The 22,834-nt window shown below is 36.9% G+C and overlaps 1 protein-coding gene across 1 annotated transcript in view; it reads left to right on the forward strand.

Moving 5' to 3' along the window:
* Positions 1 to 8,714: 8,714 nt before the first annotated feature.
* The window catches only part of Fsip2 (fibrous sheath interacting protein 2), a 64,372-nt gene continuing 50,252 nt past the window's right edge, over positions 8,715 to 22,834 (forward strand). Inside the window, exons 1-8 of the mRNA XM_021156571.1 lie at positions 8,715 to 8,865; positions 9,139 to 9,264; positions 12,355 to 12,516; positions 13,708 to 13,797; positions 14,900 to 15,039; positions 16,367 to 16,508; positions 17,159 to 17,269; positions 20,471 to 20,594. Coding sequence (XP_021012230.1) covers positions 8,767 to 8,865; positions 9,139 to 9,264; positions 12,355 to 12,516; positions 13,708 to 13,797; positions 14,900 to 15,039; positions 16,367 to 16,508; positions 17,159 to 17,269; positions 20,471 to 20,594 — 994 coding nt within the window. The 5' untranslated portion in view covers positions 8,715 to 8,766. The remainder of the gene's footprint in view (positions 8,866 to 9,138; positions 9,265 to 12,354; positions 12,517 to 13,707; positions 13,798 to 14,899; positions 15,040 to 16,366; positions 16,509 to 17,158; positions 17,270 to 20,470; positions 20,595 to 22,834) is intronic.

Below are 22,834 nucleotides of genomic sequence, written 5' to 3' on the forward strand. Positions count from 1 at the left end.
GATCACTAATTGAGAAAATGCCTTACAGTTGGATCTCATGGAGGCATTTCCTCAATTGAAGCTCCTTTTTCTGTGATAACTCCAGCTGTGTCAAGTTGACACACAAAACCAGCCGGTACAATAATTAAAACATCAAATGCACTAAACAAAGATAGAATACTAAAAGCAGTAAGAGAAAAAGGCCAAGTAACATATGAAGACAGACCTACTAGAATTATACCAGACTTCTCTCACCAGAGACTATGAAAGCCAGAAGATACTGGAAGGATGTCATACAGACTCTAAGAGAAAACAAATGCCAGCCCAGGCTACTATACCCAGCAAAACTCTCAATTATCATACATGGAGAAACCAAAGTATTCCATGACAAAACAAAATTCACACAATATCTTTCCATGAATCCAACCCTTCAAAGGATAATAAAGGGAAAACCACAACACAAGGAGGGAAACTGTGCCCTAGGAAAAGCAAGAAAGTAATCTTTCAACAAACCTCAAAGAAGATAGCTACATGAACAGAATACCAACTCTAACAACAAACGTAACAGGAAGCAACTTTTCCTTAATATCTCTAATTATCAATGTATTCATTCCAAAAAAAAAGACATAAAATGAGAGACTGGCTATGTAAACACGACCCAACATTTTTCTGCATACAGGAAACCCACCTCAGGGAAAAAGACTGACACTACCTCAGAGTAAAAGCCTGGAAAACAATTTTCAAAGCAAATAGTCCCAAGAAACAAGCTGGAGTAGCCATTCTAATATCGGATAAAATCGACTTTAAACCTAAAGTTATCTAAAAAGACAAGGCAAGTCACTTCATACTCATAAAGTTAAAATCTACCAAGATGAACTCTCAATTCTGAACATCTATGCTCCAAATGCAAGGGCATCCAGATTCAGTAAAGAAACTTTAGTAAACCTCAAAGCACACTTTCCACTGCACACAGTAAAAGTGGGAGACTTCAACATACCACTCTCATCAATGGACAGATGCTGGAAACAAAAATTAAACATAGACTCACTGAAACTAACAAAAGTTATGAAACAAATGGATTTAACAGATCTCTATAGAATATTTTATCCTAAAACAAAAGGATATGCCTTCTTCTCTGCACCTCATGGTACCTTCTTCAAAATTGACTATATAATTGTTCACAAAACAGGCCTCAACAGATACAAAATATGGAAATAACACCATTCATCCTATCAGATCACCACAGACTAAGGCTAATCTTCAATAACAATACAAATAATAGAAAGCCCACATAAACATGGAAGCTGAACCACACTCTACTCAATGATAATTTGGAGCAGGGCAGTGGTGGTACACACCTTTAATCCCAGCACATGGGAGGCAGAGGTAGTCAGATTTCTGAGTTCAAGGCAAGCCTGGTCTATAAAGTGAGCTCCAGGATAGCCAGGGCTATACAGAGAAGCCCCATCTTGAAAAACAAACAAACAAAAAACAAAACAAAAAAACCAAAACAACAAAAAAACAAAAACAAAAAAGCCTCATAGTTCAGAGTGCCTCTAAATAGTAACTGGGGAGAGTGTACACTAGCAGCATGATAGCACACCTAAAAGCTCTAGAACAAAAGGAAGCAAATTCACCCAAGAGGAGTAGACAGCAGGAAATAATCAAACTCAGGGCTGAAATCAGCCAAGTGGAAACAGAAATATACAAACTCTGAGAAAATCAGAGATGGTTCTCTGAGAAAGTCAACAAAATAGATAAACTCTTAGTCAAATTTACTAGAGGGCACAGGGACAATATCTTAATTAACAAAATTAGTAGTGAAAAGGGAGGCATAACAACAGAATCTAAGAAAATCCAAAAAAATCATCAGATCCTACTACAAAAGTCTATACTCAACAAAACTCGAAAAACAGGATGAAATGGACCATTTCCTAGACAGTTACCAGGTACCAAAGTAAAATCAGGATAAGATTAACTATGTAAACAGACCCATATCACCTAAAGAAATAGAAAAAGTCATTAATAGTCTCCCAACCAAAAAAAAAAAAAAAAGCCCCCGGACAAGATGGGTTTCCTGCAGAGTTCTATCAGACCTTCAAAGACCAACTAATTCCAATACTCCTCAAACTATCCCACAAAATAGAAACAGAAGTTACTCTAACCAATTCATTCTATGAAGCCACAATTACTCTAATACCTAAACTACACAAAGACCCAACAAAGAAAGAAAAATTCAGACTAATTTCCCCTATGAATATTGATGCAAAAATACTCAATAAAATTCTCGCAAAGCAAATCCAAGAACACATCAAAATGATCATCCATCATGATCACGTAGGCTTCATCCCAGGGATGCAGGGATAGTTCAATTTACAGAAATCCATCAATGTAATTCACTATACAAACAAACACAAATTAAAAACACATGATCATCTCATTAGATGCTGAGAAGCATTTGACAAAATCCAACACTCGTTCATGATAAAAGTCTTGGAAAGACCAGGAATTCAAGGCCCATACCTAAACATAATAAAAGCAATATGCAGCAAACCAGTAGCCAAAACTAAATTGAGAGAAATTTTAAGCAATCCCACTAGAATCAGGGACTAGACAAGGCTGCCTACTCTCTCCCTACCTATTGAATATAGTACTTGACGTCCTAGCCATAGCAATTAGACAACAAAAGAAGATCAAAGGCATAAAAATTGGAAAGGAAGAAGTCAAAATATCACTTTTTGCAGATGATATGATAGTACACATAAGTGCCCCCAAAAATTCCATCAGTGAACTCCTAAACATGATAAACAACTTCAATGAAGTACCTAGATATAATGTTAACTCAAACAAATCAGTGATATTTCTCTACACAAAGGATTAACAGGATGAGAAGGAAATTAGGGAAACAATACCCTTCACAATAATCACAAATAATATAAAATACCTTGGTGTGAGTCTAACTAAGGAAGTGAAAGATCTGTATGATAAGAACTTCAAGTCTCTGAAGATAGGAATCAGAGAAAATCTCAAAAGATGGAAATATCTCCTATGCTCATGGATTGGCAGGATTAATATAGTAAAAATGGCCATCTTGCTGAAATCAATCTACATATTCAATGCAATCCCCATCAAAATTCCAACTCGATTCTTCATTCTTCACAGAAATGGCAATTTGCAAATTTATCTGCAATTTAAAATAAATAAACAAATAAAATCTAAAATGGCAAGCTGGAAAGAATCCAGATGTCCCTCAACAGAAGAATGGATACCGAAAATGTGGTACATTTACATAAGGGAGTACTACGCAGCTTTAAAACCAATAAATTTATAAAATTCTTAGACAAATGGATAGATCTGGAGGATATCATCCTGAGTGAGGTAACCCAATCACAAAAGAACACACATGATATGCACTCACTGATAACCACTTATCAGTGAGTTTCTTATTAGCCCAGAAGCACATAATACCCAAGATACAATTCCCAAAACACATAAAACTCAAGAAGGAAGATCAAAGTGTGGATATTTCGATCCTTCTTAGAAGAGGGGCACAAAATACCCATGGAAGGAGGTACAGAAACAAAGTGTGAAGCAGAGACTGAATTGATGACCTTCCAGAGACTGTCCCAGCTGGGGATCCATCCCATAAACAACCACCAAAACCAGACACTACTTTTTTTTTCAAATTTTTACTTGATTTTTTCTTCATTTACATTTCAAATGCTATCCCTAAAGTCCCTTATACCCTCCTCCCGCCCTGCTCCCCTTCCCACCCACTCCTACTTCTTGGCCCTGGCATTCCCCTGTACTGGGATATATAAAGTTTGCAAGACCAAGGGGCCTCTCTTCCCAATGATGGCCGACTAGGCCATCTTCTGTTATATATGCAGCTAGAGACACGAGCTATCAGGGTACTGGTTAGTTCATATTGAGTTCCACTTATCGGGTTGCAGACCCCTTTACCTCCTTGGGTACTTTCTCTAGCTCCTCCATTGGGGACCCTGTGTCCCATACTATAGATGACTGTAAGCATCCACTTCTGTATTTGCCAGGCAATGGCATAGCCTCACACGAGACAGCTATATCAGGGTCCTTTCAGCAAAATCTTGCTGGCATGTGCAATAGTGTCTGTGTTTGGTGGCTGATTATGGGATGGATCCCTGGGTAGGGTAGTCTCTGTATTGTCCATCCTTTCATCTTATCTCCAAACTTTGTCTCTGTAACTCCTTTCATGGGTATTTGCAATACCTCTCCTGGGCATAGACCCAGAAGTTGTTCCAACTGGTAATAAGGACACATGCTTCACTATGTTCATAGCAGCCTTATTTATAATAGCCAGAAGCTGGAAAGAACCCAGATGTACCTCAACAGAGGAATGGATACAGTAAATGTGGTACATTTACACAATGGAGTACTACTCAGTTATTAAAAACAATGAATTTATGAAATTCTTGGGCAAATGGATGTATCTGGAGTATATCATCCTGAGTGAGGTAACACAATCACAAAAGAAGACACTTGATATGCACTCACTGATAAGTGGATATAAGCCCAGAAACTTAGAATACCCAAGATACAATTTTCAAAACACAGGAAAATCAAGAAGGAAAACCAGACACTACTGTGGATGCCAACAAGAGCTTGATGACAGGAGCCTGATATTGATGTCTTCTGAGAGGCTCTGCCAGTGCCTGACAAATACAGAAGTGGATGCTCACAGCCATCCATTGGACAGAACACAGAGTCCAATGAAGGAGCTAGAGGAAGTACCTGGGGAGCTGAAGGTGTTTGAAGCCCCTTAGGAGGAACAACAGTATGAACTAACCAGTACCTCCAGAGCTCCCTGGGACTAAACCACCAACCAAACAAAACACATGGTGGGACTCATGGCTCCAGCTGCATAAGTAGGAGAGGATGGCCTAGTTGGTCATCAACGGGAGGAGAGGCCCTTGGTTCTATGAAGGTTCTATATCCCAGTATAAGGGACGGCCAGGGCCAGGAAGTGAGAGTGGGTGTGTTGGGGAGCAGGGGAAGGGGAGGGGATAGGGAGCTTAGGAAAGGGAAACTAGGAAAGGGGATAATATTTGAAATGTAAATAAAGAATATATCTAATAAAAAGAAAGATTATAACATGCATGGTAGAGTAGCACACGCCTATAAACACAGTGCAGAAGTTGATGCTGGATAGTAAGTTTCACAGCCTGAGCTACATCGTTAGACCCTTTCTCAAGTGCACAGATACACACATAAGAGCATAGCTTTATGAGTCAATACCTTTTTATTGAGACATTTTTGCATAAAGTTTTCAAAAATAGAGGCAGTATTTATAGTTCAATAAGATTCTTTTTTCTGAGAATGAGAGGAAAGAGAGAAAGAACTACAGTTATACTAACCACAAATGAAGCACCCTGAAGGGGTATACAGTATTTAGGGTTATAATTGAAAATGAGTGGTGTGAGAAAACTTCCTAAGACTCTTACAACATGCACTATAAAGCAAAACCCATCCCTGTTTTGCTTGTAGCTAGCTAGGTAGGGTTTCCACCATGGTGATAAAGCATCATGACCTAACACAACTTAAGGAGGAAAGCAGTTGTTTTGCTTATGTATCCTGAGTCATAGCTCATTGAAGAAAGCCAAGGCAGACATGCCAAAAGGGAAGAAGCTGGAGACAGAAGCTATGCAAAGGGCATGGGGAATGTTATTTCCTGGCTTGCTCTGCAAGATCATGTGTATAATCTTATACACTCTAAGACCGTCTACGAGAGGGTGGCCCCATCCTCGATGGCATGGATCATGCCACATCAATTACTAACTTTAAAAATACGTACCGCAGGCTTGCTCACAGACAAATCTGATGGGGCAAATTTTCTCATCTGATGTTTCTCTCTTTCCAGTAACTCTAGTGTGTGAAAAATTGACATAAAACTAGGCATCTCTTAGGGATTATATCTAAAAATAGTATTATTGAGAAGAATTTTCCAAAAGAAAAATGGAAAGAGTGTGACAAACCTAGATATGTACTATATAACAGGGTGAATAGCTCCATAGCTGACAAGGTATTGAAGAGGGTGGAAAGGGTTGTTTTGTTTTTTGGGTTTGTTTTTGTTTTTGGTTTTGTTTGTTTGTTTGTTTCTCACAGAATGTCTCCAAAGATTCACCTTATTCTCAACTTTATTACATGTGAAGCCATACTAAAGATAACACTTTTCTCACACTGTTCACTAATTAGGTGAAAATATTAGCAACAGTATAAAACCGGGCCATAACTGATAAGGAGCTACCCTAAATAGCACTGTGATCGCCTGCAATGTCAATATAAACAGCCAGCTGGCAGGAGATGATAAGAATGTAGTAATATTTTAATTGGCACTTGTTCTGAGAACATGCATTAAAATGGTTACAATACCAACTACATGAATCAGCGACAATTATTCCATGTTAACAAAAAAACAAATTTCCTTTAATTTAGTATTATGAAGATTAAAAAGTAAGGAAATTACAAAACCACAATTAGAGGCACTTTACTTAACTATGTCAAAATGAATGTTTATTCTTTGAAAAGTACCACCTTATTTCTGTGGTAGTTGTACATAATATGATGGGGTTTTACAGAATTAGAATGACAAAAAGCCTTCTGAACTAAATACTCATTCAATTTAATAAAAAGAAACATAAACTTAAATAATTTGATAGTTAGCATGAGTCTCTGCTCCATTAAAATTGATTTGGATTACAACTTTAAACACTATATTTTTTAATTTTTGCATATAATTTAATTCTGTATTACCCTCCCAACACCCCCTAATTTTCCTATCCACACCATGTTATGTTCTTTTTCTCAAAAGAAAAATTAAAAAACAAAGTTCAAAACACTCAACAAGCAAATAAGACAAAAATTTCCAAAATAAAACAAAAGTCTAAAAACAAAACCAAACACTATGGCATTCAATTTTAATTGACCCACTACTTCTGAGCATGGAGGCATGAGGCCTCCCTGGAGTGTGATTGATATACACCTCTCAGTTACTGAGACTCTGACTTAAACTTGTACAGTCTTTTACATACTTGGCACATTTTTGAGTTCATATGCCTATCAGTTGTTGAGTCTGGAAGACACTGTTTCTTGGAGTCGTTCAACCCCTCTGGCTCATATAATCTTTTCACATCTCTTCAAATAGACCCCTAAGCCTTCAAAAGGAAGTTTGATGTACATACGCCATTTAACACTGAGTGATCCAAAATCTGTCCCTCTCTGTCCATTGTCCACGTGTGGGTCTCTATGTTAGCATACACTGTAAGAAGAAGCTTCTCTGAGGAGAATTGAACAAGATCAGTGGATCTATGGATTATCAATATTTCATTAGAAGTCATTTTACTGCTGTGTTCTTTTAGCAGAATAATAGTGTAGGTTGTCACCTGTTGCTCATGCCATACCTATCCCCAGGTTTTTGGCCACTTTAGCAGTGGCCTTACAATGCACTAAAAGCAGTTAGTTACTCCCATAACTTTTGTACCACTATTGAACCAGTATATCTTGCAGACAAATTGCTGTTGTGGATAGCAGAATATTGTCTTTCCCCTCAGTGTGTAAAGTGTCTTTATGCACCACAGAATCTGGTCAGTAGGAAGTCGAGTTAGACACCAGATCTGTTTCTTCATGTTCAATGACATAAGTCATGTCATCAGTAGTAGGGCCTTACTATCAGGATGTCAAAAGCAACCAACGGCCTTGACAACCGTCTGTGATATGTGCGAGTTTCCATAAGAACCTTTTAGCCATGGATTTCACAAAATGTAATCTATTCGTGGCACTGGAGGTTTTACTTGTTGTCATAAAATGTCATTAGGGCATTGTCTCCCATAAGCTATTACAATTAATTGTGAAAGAAATCGCATTTAACTCAGTCTCTGGATACTTACACAAGTATTCAATTAAATGATACACAATAGGAACTTCTATTGTCACATTTGGAAGGATGTTGGTTTTGAGATTGTCATGTCTTTTCTTAACCTGAGAGGGATATATCAATCACACTCCAGGGACCTTTGAAGTTCTAGTTCTTGACAAATCAGATCACTGCCTTGCTCCTACTATTGGATATAGCTGCTCAGAGATGAGCAGCATATTTTATAGTTATGTTCCACTCTGCTCAGTCATGGCTGACTCAAAGCTGAGAACTTTACAAAATTGGGTTGGATGGCTATCAACAGGGAGAAGTAGGGTAAAATAGAGGATACAGAAAGAGCAGGAGAGATACTAAAGGAAAGGGGAAGAGTAGAGGAGGGAGGAGACAGAAAGGACTAGGATTCTTTGTAGGATGTGGACCTGACATGGGTATGAGGTGGTACAATGTAGTCATTGGAGAATATGGATGAAAAGACAGGCCTCTAGAGGGCCCTAGCTGTGCATGGAAGCACTGTAGATTTTTGGTGAAGGAAATATTAACTCTCTCGTCTCTCTTATCTCATCCCTTTACCAAAATTTTTTTGTAAAAATTTTTTTGCAAATTTTTTTTGGTGGTAGTGGGGTGGGGTTGGGTGGGTTGGATAGTCTGAGGGAGGAGGGTTTCCAAGAGAACCAGATTTTCCATTGAGGTCGTCATAGTCCGAGTCTCTTGGACGAATTTCCCAATCTGAGGCACTCTATCTCCTACGCGGCCTCCACTGTTCTACGTGGAACGTAAAGCTCGTGGGGCCGCAGGGGGCTGGCACCGGTCATTCGGACCTGAGGGACCACGGCGAAGGAAGCCAGGAAGCATCAAGGGAGGATTTGAGCCCAGGCTGCATGGAGCTGTACCTCAGTGCCTGCTCCAAGACTGCCAATGTGGCCGCCAACAAGGCAGCCTCCAGCACCGTGGCTGAGGACAGTCAGCAATGTGGAGACGTGAGTGGAGTGGCCTCGGTGTGGTGTGGATGTCCTGGCCTCAGGCTCCAGTAGCCATTTTGGGCCTGGGAGCAGTAATCCCTCACCAGGTTTTGAATTGCTGTAGCAGGGAGCCTTAGGCTGGCTGGAGAGAGGGGCTTTGAAAGGGTGTGCCCCTTGAGACTTTACCCGTTGATTCTTGGGTTTGTATCCTTGTTGTGTGAGGATTTGGGTCAAAGTAATAGATAGACTATTACGAAAATAAAAGACAAATTCTCTGATTATATTTGACAGGGCAGACACAAAACCCCAATTCCAGGGGTAGGAGCTGCTCAGCTCCTAGATCTTCCTCTTGGGGTCAAGCTGCCTATGATCCCGGGAACTGAGACTGTATATTTTACTACGAATATCAGTGAAAAGGTAAGGCAACTTCTTATAATTATGTTAATTGTCCTATATTTCTATACTCTGTTCTCCTTGAGGTTAGAGAATAAAGCAGAGTACATTATGAGAATGTGTACTAAGAGACATCTTACCACAGGTGCTGTTTAGATGATATATAAAGTAATCCCATTGAATATGGTTTTATAGAATCATGATCAAAAGGATTTAGATCTTTGGCCCTGTTTTAATTTATGTTACAGAGAATTATATTAATTTTTAATTATAAGTCCTTTTTATGCCTATGTATTAAGTTTTTTCGTAGATTCAAAGGCTATTACTATTAGCTATTAATTATGGTATTAGATTTCTAACCAATTTCTAACTAGGACTAATCTCTCTATGACTGACTTTTTATTGGTTTTGTTTTCTTTGAGCCAACTGCTATCTCATGTAATACGTTTTTTTTAAATAGATTTGAAGTAATTTTTCATCCTTATTGTTAAAATTCTTGTAAATGAGAAAAGCCCCTGTTTCTATGAGGATAAAGTCCCCCGATCATCTTAGCCCTCTTTCTCTACTACAGCTTCCGAATGAGCTCTTCCAGGCCATATTCTTGATGGTGAGGGAACTAAGAACCACTTTTATTTTTCCAATTTCTGTCCTCCTCCTCCTCCTTCTTCTTTTCTTCTTTTTCTTCCTCATTTCTTAATCTGAGTCATTCCAGATGATCATAGGTGAACTACATCACAGTTAACAATTTAGAATTCCCATTTCTTTAGGTTGAATGTCTATACTCACCATGTATATAGTAGATTGTATGATGCTGTTTACATCCGTTAAAATGCTTAGCTTTATGTCCCATCCTTAGGCTCCTCCAATCTTAAGTGATTCTGAAGAAGGCTTAATATATTTTCGTTGAGTGGTTACTTCAATTATTATTGAGAAACATGTTTGTCCACATCTAATAAGAATTAACAGCCAAATGTCACCATCTAAGAGAGACAAAAGATTCTTTTGTTTTATTATTTCCCTCAGGATACAATGTTTACTTCTTATGTGGTCCAAATTTCACTGAATTAGAACTTGAGCTATAGGCTTTTGGGGCAGAAACTTTCTGAGAAACTTTGAATCATTCAACCTAACTTTCTTATTAGGTCCTTTGAAAGGTATTAAAGTTGTGGCATTAGGAGTTCAGGGATGGAGGGGGCACACCTTCACAGAGGCAAAGGGTAGGGGAAACAGGATGATGAACTCTGGGAAGGAGGACTAGGACGGGACAACATTTGGAATGGAAATAAATAAAATAATTAATTTTAAAAAGAACTCAGGGACTTAACAAGGTGTGTTTTATTCAAGGGAAGAGCTACTTTGCCATTTTGCTCCCTGGGGCTTCCCCTTAAAAGCACTTCTGGCTTCTAGTTCATTTTAGAGACCTACTCCAACCAACTCTCCAATATTCATGATGTGAACTGATCTTGGCTATAGCTTTAGAGGTCTCACTCTGGTACTTCCAGGACCTTCTGGGTTGGTGCACGATATTATGTGGTAATGTGAATTGAATTAGATGCCTAAAACAGGATACATATTCTCTGCTTTTTCAGCTTTCTCCTCCACCTCCAACATCCTCCCCCTTTTGCAGTCTTGGTATTACATTAGAAAACTTTAAAATACAAAGATGACGTTAGCACATTTCACACAGACTTATCTACCTTCCCTTTCTTCTTCAGAAGCCCTTGTATAAGCTATTATCATTCTCCATTTGAAAAAAAATTGACTGAGAACTCACACCAAAACTCACTCTGAAAAAAATTTAATTGATAAATGAGACTAAATAACTTAATTATTTTCTTCATAATACAAGAATAGTAATTCATGAACATTAAATGACTGCCTTTCCATTCTCTTATAGGGTTATGTTTCTTATGGTATTTATATGGTAATATTTATATTTATTTGGCAAAATTAGATTTATACAATAGTATTTACTGTATGAGGCTGTGTTTGGTATTAATGTATAGGATGAAAACCCATTTTGTTTAAATTTGTCTTAAAACTAGTATTTCAATATGTTAAATTATATGACTTTCTTTTTTTAAATTTTTTTATTAGGTATTTTCCTCATTTACATTTCCAATGCTATCCCAAAAGTACCCCATGCCCTCCCCTCACCCCCCTACCCACCCACTCCCACTTTTTGGCCCTCGAGTTCCCCTGTACTGGGGCATATAAAGTTTGCAAGTCCAATGGGCCTCTCTTTCTAGTGATGGCCGACTAGGCCATCTTTTGATACATATGCAGCTAGAGACAAGAGCTCCAGGGTACTGGTTAATTCATAATGTTGTTGCACCTACAGGGTTGCAGATCCCTTTAGCTCCTTGGGTATTTTCTCTAGTTCCTCCATTGGGGGCTCTGTGATCCATCCAATAGCTGACTGTGAACATCCACTTCTGTGTTTGCTAGTCCCCAGCATAGTCTCACAAGAGACAGTTATATCTGGGTCCTTTCAGCAAATCTTGCTAGTGTATGCAATGCTGTCAGCATTTGGAAGCTGATTATGGGATGGATCCCTATATGACTATTATCTCAAAGTGCATTTGGTTTGTTAAAGTCCCCAAGACACTATGATTCTTTATCCTTAGTCTTTAACACTTGAGTTCTACTTCTACTGTTATATGCATTATTTCCACTTAAGTATAGTGAAAGATGTGTCTACTACTTCCCTTCACTTTAAGATTACTGAAACAATAATTGTTATTATCCATTTTTATTCCGAGTATAGTGTTTCAATTTAGGGAGGAAAATAAAAAGCAGAATCCTGGTATTGGCTTCATTTCTTACAACAAATTATACACTAGTCCCTTCTTTCTCTTCTTCTCTTTCTCTGGTCTCATGGCCAGAGGCTGATGCATCAGGGAAAGAACTGATTTAGAGAGGCCAACTGTTTAAATCACTTCACGTGGGCAGGGGAAGAGGGAAGCCTGCATGAGTAAATCCTCCTGTTACTTGCTTATTCCCAGTTCAAATTTAAATTGCATGTTTGAGTTTTCTAGTCATGTCAACAGGTTAATTAAAATTGAAAATACATTAATTTATATTTGTAATATTTTAATATCTGCTTTTATGCAGCTTTTTCGACCTTCCTATGGTTTTAACCTGAGTGATCCTTACTGTCGACTTTTGGAAACCCAATATAAAAGTCTCCATGATCCACATTTAAGAACATACTATAAGCGCAAAGATATTCTGAGGAGACTAAAGAAAGGTGGCTATATCACCAGTAATAATAAAGTAAGTTGAAGGTTGCTTGCTTGTTTTTTAAATCAATGAGATCTTATACTATTCTGTTTGCTTTCTTACCCTAATGAAAGCCAGTCTCCTAATGCAAAAACACAGCTCTCACCTCAACAGGAATAGGAAATAATTCCTTCTGGAGCCAAAATTGAGTGACCATAGCTCAGAAGCACAGCTATAGGTTACCCCCAAATTCCATGATCTAATATAGAAATAACTTCATAAAGTTTTTGTAATAACCAAACAGAGAAATCATAAATCACGAGACTTTTGAATACATTGGTGGAAACATCAGGAAAATCATTATATACAAAGAAAGAAATCTCAGCTCTAAGCCATGGATGCTATGTGAGTAGCATTCTTAGCTTTTTGATGAGTAGAAAAATGGGTTTTGTTAATACATTTAAAAGGGGGGTTATCTGTTAGTGACAAAAGGTAAGTGCCGATACAGACAAGCAGGGGAAGTGTAAGGATACTCTACAATTAGTCATGATTGGGTTCTGGATCTGCAATATTCCAGGGTCTCCACACCACTGAAGCTCTAGTCAGTAGGCCAGCCTTCACAGCTTTTTTCCAGGAACTATCTTTCAGCAGTGTCATCATTAACTCCGTTATAACCAGATACTTCTTGTTCAGTTGTATAGAATACTCAGGGTTCAGACAATGAAAGCTTCCACTTCTGATAAATCCAGTTACCATGTTCTGTTTAATATAAAAAAATTACTGACAAATATTTTGAAGAGGCAAAGGTATAGTAATGTTCCCCACTGAATCATGGTTCTTTTTCTGTCTGTAATGGTACTGTTTTTTTGTATGTGATTAATATTTTTAAAGACTTGAAATAGGAATGTAGGAAATGCAGTTGTTAGCATCCTGTGAGATTATTCTTATTGCATCTGAACATTATATTTACAATCATAATCAAAGTATAATTAATTGAAATTATTGTTTTAGTAATTATAATTACTTTTGAATAATAAATCTCTTATTATAGTCCAGTAATCAAGTTTTATTTTCATGTAGTGATTTCTTTCTTACAAATGTGGAGATACAGTCAATGAAATTTGCTCTTTGCACCCAAATATCATTAAACTGTCATTGCTCTATTTGTCCTCTAATAAACAATTGTTATGACTATTCAGTCTTCATATATGTAAAACATTTATAAAATTTTGGTTTTTATTTTAGATTGTATGTAGCTTGAGAGAGCTGAATAAATACCGGCAGTACCTTACAAGTCTAAAGTTAGACTTTGAAAGAAACTATTTAAGAGAACAGGTAAGTTATAAATTTAAAATTAGTTTAAATAGAATCTAACATTGTATTCACATACGTAATATTTTCTCATATTTCAAAGTTTAATTGCTCACTAAGTAATATTGTATGTGAAACTTGCAAGCAGAAATGAGCAACATTTGGAACTTGCAACATTTGTCCAAAAAGAAAAGGGGTAAGATAATATCATTAGTATACTAATATTTAATATCATATTTTATATTTAGCTGTTAATTTACTAAGTAATTCAGTGAACTCAAAACTCAGTAAGTTGGATAAGTTACTGAGGAGCTGACAGTAGAAGCTCTCTATGGTACTAAAAGATTTAAATCTGAAACCAAGGCAGTTTTAGAAACAGGTAATTTGTTTGGTCACAGCTATAATATCCTACATAATAGTTAAAACCATTATTGTGATTGTGACTGTGCTATTGTATCTATATACATATACCCATATTCATTCACAAAAATTCATAAAAGTAAAGAATTCTTAGATTAAGCCATGAGTTTCTTTCGGGCTTGAATCAAAGCTGTGTCTAGAATACACCTCTCTTCTGCCTCTCTCCACCCTTCTTCCCTCCTCTTGTCATTTTCTCCCCCCCCCTTCCCCTATGTCTGTTCTGTGCCTGTGGAACATATATAAATGGATTCAAGTTTTCCTTAAGAGTCAAGAGACATCAGAATGAAGCAAGTGTGTGCTCACAAATTTATATTACAAAGTAGGAATGTTAAAGAAAATGAGAATGGATAAGATCTGCATGCATTTGAAGCTGTAGACTCTGAAAAACTGGAGCAGAAGAACAAAGAGTTCAAACCAGTCTGAGCTACAGATTGTGGGGCATGTGTCATTTAAAATACATATATAGGTAATAAATAGTAAAATAAACAGAGACATAAAATGTAGTATTGGAGACCCAGAAAAGTATTTGTCTTATATTTGCAGAAAGACAAATTCTTATTTTAGTTCAGCTGTGTAAAGGATTCAAATAGAATTAAATGCTTTTAAACAATTTATCATTTATAAAATATGGGAATTTTAATGATGTCATTTCTGGGAAATGTAAAACCATACATTACTGACTTTTTTTTTTTTTTGAAAAACATAGCAATTGATATCAAAACAGCTACATAAACTGCAAGAAACCAGCCAACTTCCTCACTGTTCTGATGTCACACGATTCCAAAACTGGTTGTTACAGGACAACACTCATTCTATTAAGGACCAAGAACGTTTGTTAAGGCACAGGTGAGACTGAAGTGTGTGTGTGTATGTATGTGTGTATGTGTGTGTATACCTGATATGAATTGTACTGAAAAGCATTGTAAGCAGAACTTTTATTTTTAAGTAGCATTGTTTTGTTTGTTTTTCACAGAAAAGAATGTTTATTTTTTATTATCATTTTATTGGTTATTTTATTTATTTACGTGTCAAATGGTATTCCCCTTCTTGGTTTCTCCTCCACAAAACCCTATCCCATCCTCCCTCTCCCCTGCCTCTATGAGGGTGCTCCCCCACCCACTTACCCACTCCTCCCTCACTGTCCTAGCATTCCCTTACACTGGGGCATCAAGCCTCCACAGGACCAAAGGCCTTCCCTCCCATTGATGCATTGTAAGCAGAACTATTTTTTTTAAGTAGTAAATAGTGTTTAATGGTCATCAATGGAGAGAGAAAGGAAGGGAAATCAGAGAGGTATGGGAATTAGGAGTCCCAGACATAAAAGCTATGAGTAGAATCTTCTTCTAGGAGAGTTGAGTTTTCTGGGAACCCAAGAGACATAAAGTCATAGCTGGCAAAAACTCCAGATCCTAGAGCCTTTCACTAGGAGAAATCATTTTAGTAAAAAGAGAAAAGCAACTTTTTTATAATTGCTCTTTAGAGATTGACAGCATTAAGTGGGAAGAAATAAGTCTAAGTCAAAACCAGGAGTTTTAATATATCTAAAGAGACCATAAACTAAATAACTGGATTTACTCAGGTATTTCCCACTCATAATCACTAATTAGCATTCCATTTATGTATCTGAAATATCCCAATTCATGTATCTGAAAGCATAATGATGTTCCACCCTTTTTCTTTTACCAAATGGGAGCTTTTATGTTATATGACTTTTTTTTTTTACTGTGTAGTTTTGTTTCACAGAAGTAACATAAGATACACTGCTGTCACTGCCTGAGACCATTAGTGAGAGTTTTGTGTTGCTACCAAGAGCCTAATGCTCCCTCTGTTCTTTCAGTGAATGCATTTGAAGCCTTGCTTGTTTTTTCTGTCATGTTTGCACGCCCAGATTCCTAGACCCACTGAGTTATTATTGCTTATAGAGCAAAAGAGTGAATCAGTTTGCTCCACACCCCACTCTTTCTTTGACCAATATAACAGACGCATACTAAAAAAGAGTAATAAATGAGCCTAGCGTTATGAGTCCATCTAATCTGGAGAGCAATGAATGGAACTGATAAAACAAGAACAACGAAATTAGGAAAATCCTATGACAAGCAAGGCACGGCTGCATTTGGAGTATGGGGATAAAGGTCCACAAATCACCTACAATCCTCTGTTCATCCTCACTCAGATATTTGGATATGATAAGTAAAGAATTGGAACAACTTGAGCGCACAGCAGAGGAACAACGCTTACTCCGCATGGACAGAGACGAAAGACGACAGCGGGAATACACAAGAAAAAAACTTAGTCTGCGTAGAAAAATTGAAGAGGTAAGAGGGGAAAAAAATGCTGTGAGGTTAAAAAAAATGTGTGCAGTTTCCCCAATTGCAAACAATTTTAAATGTGTTATGTTGTTTGGAAACATTCCAGTTTTAAGCTTTCATACCTCTATAGTACACAAGTCACACTGTAAAATGTAGAGGTAGATACCACAAATAAACCAGTTTTTTGTTTTTAAAGATCACTGTACAAAGTTATTGAGTATTGCTTCATTTCCAACTAGACCTCAGTGTAAACAGGAACTATTTCTTCAAATCATCCTTAGTAGAAAATAATCATAGCTAATTTTATTTTTTAATACAAATTATTCATTTGTGTGCATACGTGGCATAATGCAGTGGAGAAGTCCAGACAGCTGTGTGAATCAGCTCTTTCCTCCTACTTTGAGAGTTCTGGGAATTGAACTCAGGTTTACAGGTGTGTCAGCATGACCTCACTCCCAAAGCACCTCCACCCACAGCCCCTTATCTACTTTCTCAACACAAATGCGATAGGAAAAGCCCGTTCAGAAAGCACTGGATGATTTCCATGTGTCTGCTGGGCCCTTGACCTGCCACTTTTTTCTTGGTGGTGGGCAAAGTACAGCTGCCCTGAAAGCAGAATGTACATACACCAAGCTGAGTAAGCCCCTGGTCCTTAGGAATGGAAGACAAAGGAGATGATGCTTCTTACGAAGATCGGAGAAGACGTTAAGAGAGAACAGAAGATAGAAGAGCAAAGGCGGAAAAGCCGAGAAGAGAGTGACAGAAAGGTAGGGTGAGCTTTAAGTTCTTCCCTAGAATTTTTAAAGAGAGAAGTTAGTGTTGTAAAGTAAATATTTGTGTGACCAATTATTATATTACTATATGTGATATCTATATAATATATGTAATTACTACATGTAATATATTACTATATATTAAAGATAATATAAAACTAAATGTCAAAATTTTTTTTAAAAAAAGAAAAAAACAACCAGAAACTTGGGTCTTGCTATGTGGCCCATTCTGTTCCTAAACTCCTGGCTCCAAGAGACCCAGTGACCTCAGCCACCTGAATCACGTTCAGGCTTTGTATGCGTTGGTAGAGTCACTTTAACACTTTCACGTGTTGTGTCTAATGCATTTTTACAATGTAAAAAGCACTGCTCCCTGATCTGATGTAACCTCTTTCAGATTTATTTTCAAATAAAATAACATCTCTAGTTCTTATAAAAATCTTGCTCTTATAAATATGTTCTTTTAGAGAACTAGAAATTTTAGTTAAAACCCCTTTTGCTTCCTTCATGTTTTAAAAGTTTTACTCTTTTTCAGTTTAATAGTATGCTGGTCTTTGGATTTAGAATGTAAAGCAGAATAAGGAAAAATGGCAGACTATAGAACCCTTTTACCAGCTTACTAATTGTTAAATACACAAAGACAAACACAATATAACTGTTCTTACGAATATTCATTTACCTCAGAAACTAAGCACATTCTTTTATCTCATTTTGAAAAGAGTTATTTTTAGTTTAGGATTATAAGTGCTTAACAGCATGTATGCATGCACACTATATGCATGAATGAGCCTACAGAGGTCAGAACAGTGGCCAGATGCCCTGGGACTTGGGTTACATGACGCTGTATACCACCATATTGGTGCTGGGAACTGAACCAAGGCTCTTTGCAGGTGCTCTTAACCCATGAGCTTTGTCTCCTGTTTTTACTTTTACATATTTTATATTATTCTGTAGGCTGATTCTTTAATTAATAAAACACAGTAAATGATTCTTATATTAAAAAATGTAGACCTAAAATTCTAAATCTGGGGTAATTTACTCTTGATAAACATACATGTAAAATTTACAGTTTAGTTTGTATTGCAGTATATCATTTTATTTAAACTTCATAAAGTAATGGAAATTGAAGTATGTGCTTCATTTTCCTATAAAATATCATAAACTGAAGTTTATACTTTATTTTACATTCAGCTTCTCACATGTACATCGTAGTCTTATTTGAGATTCACTGTTCGTGTGAGTAATTAGGCTTGTCTTACTCAGTGTAATCTGCACATCACCTTATGTTCAATGTTCTAACATCTTTTTAAACGCCTATAGATAGAGCACACACATATATACATAGAAATAGTTAATTACAGTAGGTTTTCTATGGATCTTAAATAAAAACAAAAACAAACCAAAAAACCCCAATACCTTTACTACAGTAAACTATGAAATCTGTGTGTGTCTTATACTTTTATTAGGATTAAAAATTCTATTATTACAGTATCAAAAGTTTTATCAAGAAGGGATGTTGGTGGGTTGCCAAATATTTTCTTTTGTTTAGGGTCTTTGTCTAGATGTGGTATCAGTGCACTACTGTTTCATTCCATTGGTTTGTAATGCTGTTTGGGTTTCTCCTGGACCCCTGAATTCAACGGATTGTTTTAGATAGCTGTTTTCAGATATTTCTGTTATATCTCATATTAGTTACTTTTCTCCCCATGACCAAATATCTGACAAGTAATTAACAGGAGGGAGAGTTTATTGAAGCTTTCAGTTGGAAAAAAATACAGTCTTATTGTCTTAGGTAAAGGAGATTGGAAGATCATAACAGCTGGGCACCTTGCATTCACTGTGGAAACACAGAGAAAGGAATGCTTGTGGTCAGCTCATCTTTCCCTTTTTTTATTCAGTCTGAGGTTTTATCCCCTGGGATAATACTGCCTACATTTAGGGTATATCTTCTCTTTTTAGTTAAACTCTTCTGGAAAAAAAAAAAAAAACACCTCATAGACCCATCATGTGGTATGTATCTATGGTGATTTCAAATCCCAGCAAGTTTTCAATGAAGATTAACTGCACACACACAAACACACACACACACACAAACACACTGTTTCCTCTTTCCAGGATACTAACTACATTGAACTGTCTTGGAAAGTCTGAGTCTTTCCCCTCCCAGTGTGTCCTTTAAGGTACTTTGTATTACTGAATTCTTGCAGCTGTCCTCTATAGTGCCAGATCTATTATCTATGCTTCCTCTGCATTCCTCTTCTCACATACTCAATTATGTAAATATTTGTTTCTCTTCAATATCATTATTATATTTTGCAAGCACACAGAATGCAACTATGCTGAGTATATTGATATTCTTGGCTTGAATTCTAACTTCTTTGTCATTTCTAAGTTAATTGTAACTGAGTGGTTTATTTTTATAGGTCACATGGCCCTGATTTTTACAGGCCTAGCACTCTTCAACTTGATGCCATATACTGACTTAGTGTTTTCAGTCATTTTTACATCTTTGGAAATAGTTTGTTTTGTCAGGGTTTTTGTTTGTTTGTTCGTTAGTTTTTAATGGTCTATTAGGTCAGGCTAGTGTTACTTTTTATCTGAACTTGTTATTGCCTATTATTGAAGCAAGGCCCATTTTTTTGTACTCTAGACTGTATGGCTAGCAATACATCCATACTGTAGCTTGTGAAATGCATGTAATTTTCATCTTTGTGGAAATGCAAACTCTCTTCTAACTTACCTCTTAGGATGGTCCTTTATGCTATCTTGAGTATTACTTTATGTGTACTGATTCCTTCTCTTAGTGAATGATCAATAAAAGTTTCAAGACTCTCTGCATATTTGTCTCTCTTCTGTCATGCCCTATGGTCAGTAGTATCCCCGAGATTCACAAATAAAAGTGACATTTCAAAGAATGTAATGATTATAACAAAGTATTCAGGCAGGTACCTTTCACCTAAGTATTTCATCAGAAATAAAAATTGGCTCCTTATTATACTTTCTACATTTTATACTCTTTAAATTGTAAGTAACAATAGACTCCTTACTGCTCTCTAAGTTTTATTCTACTTAAATTTACAAGTCACAAGACAAGAATAATTATGTATTTCTACTATACTATATAGTTTAAACATTTGTATTGCATTTGTGAATACCAAACTAATACTAATCATAGTGCTTTCTTTCATATTTTAGAAACAAGCAATGCTAGAGAAAAAAATGGCTTATCATTTACAAAAGATGCAGGACACTGGCTTAAAAGATGACATGGGAAGAAATGGATTTGACTACAGAGGACAGAATGGAACTACATTTGAATGTGAGACTATTATGCCACTAAGTAGGAAGCATTGATCTCTGTACCATGAAATATCTTATATACATACAACTGCTATCCACTTCATATAAAATGCTAAACTAACCATTTTCACATTGGAAAGACCACATATTCACATGCATACAAACACACCCCAAAACTAAAAAAAAAATATTAACTGCTTTAATAGACAAATTTGATGGCACTATAGTTTGACACCAAATTCCCTATACTTAAGATAATGCTTAAGATATTTTATTTCCAATACATTAAAATCAATGTGTAAAATAATTGTCCTTATACATCAATATGGTGCTTTTATATGTTGTCAACTAGTAAGAATAGAAAGAACCTGGGAAAATAAGAAAATATAGAGCAAGGGGAAAGTAGTAGAGAAAAGAAGAAAGAAAAAAAGATGGAAAAGAATGGGAAAAGGTGTAAAAAAATAACAGTGCTTGACTTGGATGTGCCAGAACCGCACCAGCTGCATTTTGTATAACATCATGTAATCCCAGCAAAACTCCCTATATTAGTTATCATGAGAGTATTTTTAACAAATTTCTAGGGATGCATACTATTGAGAAAGAGCAGGGCCATCATCCGTCTTGCCCACTTTCTGGTGAAACTGACTTTTTATCACCTGGTTATCATTACCTGGTCTTAGCTGGATTCTGAATTTTATCTTTGACCAATCCATCTTGTGCAACTATTTGATTCTGATAATTTCTTCTGCTAACTCTAAACTGTTATCTGTTAAATTCAGTTTAAGGTATATTGGCAAGCACTCATTACTATATGGAGTCCAGCCCAAATGTAAACTTCTAAATTTTATTTTGCACTATATGCCTGAATATGACAGCTGTCCTCTACTGGTGATATGTACAGGCTCTGGAGCTAGGCTCCTACTGTATAACTGTCCTTTATAATTTTCAATATGTTTCTTTTTTCTTTAAGGGGTTATTTTATTTATTTACATTTCAAATGTTATCCCACTTCTCAGTTTCCCCTCCGCAAAACCCCTATCTCATCGCCACTGCCCCTCCCCCTGCTTCTATGTGGGAGATTACCTGCCTACACACTCACTCCTTCCCCACTGCCCTGGCATTCCCCTATGCTTGAGCATTGAGCTTCCAAAGGACCAAGCCCCTCGCATCCCATTGATGTCTGACAAAGCCATCCTCTGCTACATATGCAGCTGGAGCCATGGGTCGCTCCATGTGTACTTTTCAAGACCTTTAAATGGTTTTGGAAAGTTATTTAGCCTTTCACAGATACTTTCACCATCTATAACTGAACACAGAGCACTAAAAAACTTCTACGAAGATGAAGACTTTCCTTCACTAGAGCACATAGTCAAGCCTCGCAGTTCTGTCAAATAGGAGTAAGGACCATTACTAAACAGATTATATTTCCTTTTTCTTTTCTTTCTTCCTTTCTTCCTTTCTTCCTTCCTTCCTTTCTTTCTTTCTTTCTTTCTTTTGTTCTTTCTTTCTTTCTTTCTTTCTTTCTTTCTTTCCTTCTTTCCTTCTTTCCTTCTTTCCTTCTTTCTTTTTTTTTTGTCTTTCTGTGTCTGTCTTCTCAGCCCACAATCACCGACTCTCTGTTTCTTCCTAATCTTTCACACACAGTTTATATTAAATCACATATTTCTTTTTTTTCTTTTTTTACCTTTTTTTAGGTATTTTCCTCATTTACATTTCCAATGCTATCCCAAAAGTCCCCCATAGCGTCCCCGCCACTCTGCTACCCACCCACTCCCACTTTTTGGCCCTCGCGTTCCCCTGTACTGGGACATATAAAGTTTGCAAGTCCCATGGGCCTCTCTTTCCAGTGATGACCAACTAGGCCATCTTCGGATACATATGCAGCTAGAGTCAAGAGCTACGAGGTACTGGTTAGTTCATAATGTTGTACCACTTATAGAGTTGCAGTTCCCTTTAGTTCCATGGGTGCTTTCTCTAGCTCCTCCATTGGGGGCCCTGTGATCCATTCAATAGCTGACTGTGAGCATCCACTTCTGTGTTTGCTAGTCCCCAGCATAGTCTCACAAGAGACAGTTATATCTGGGTCCTTTCAGCAAAATCTTGCTAGTGTATGCAATGCTGTCAGCATTTGGAAGCTAATTATGGGATGGATCCCTGGATATGACAGTCTCTAGATGGTCCATCCTTTCATCACAGCTCCAAATTTTGTCTCTGTAACTCCTTCCATGGGTGTTTTGTTCCCAATTCTAAGAAGGGGCA

This window comes from Mus caroli, chromosome 2 (assembly GCF_900094665.2).
Source record: "Mus caroli chromosome 2, CAROLI_EIJ_v1.1, whole genome shotgun sequence".
NCBI lineage: Eukaryota > Metazoa > Chordata > Mammalia > Rodentia > Muridae > Mus > Mus caroli.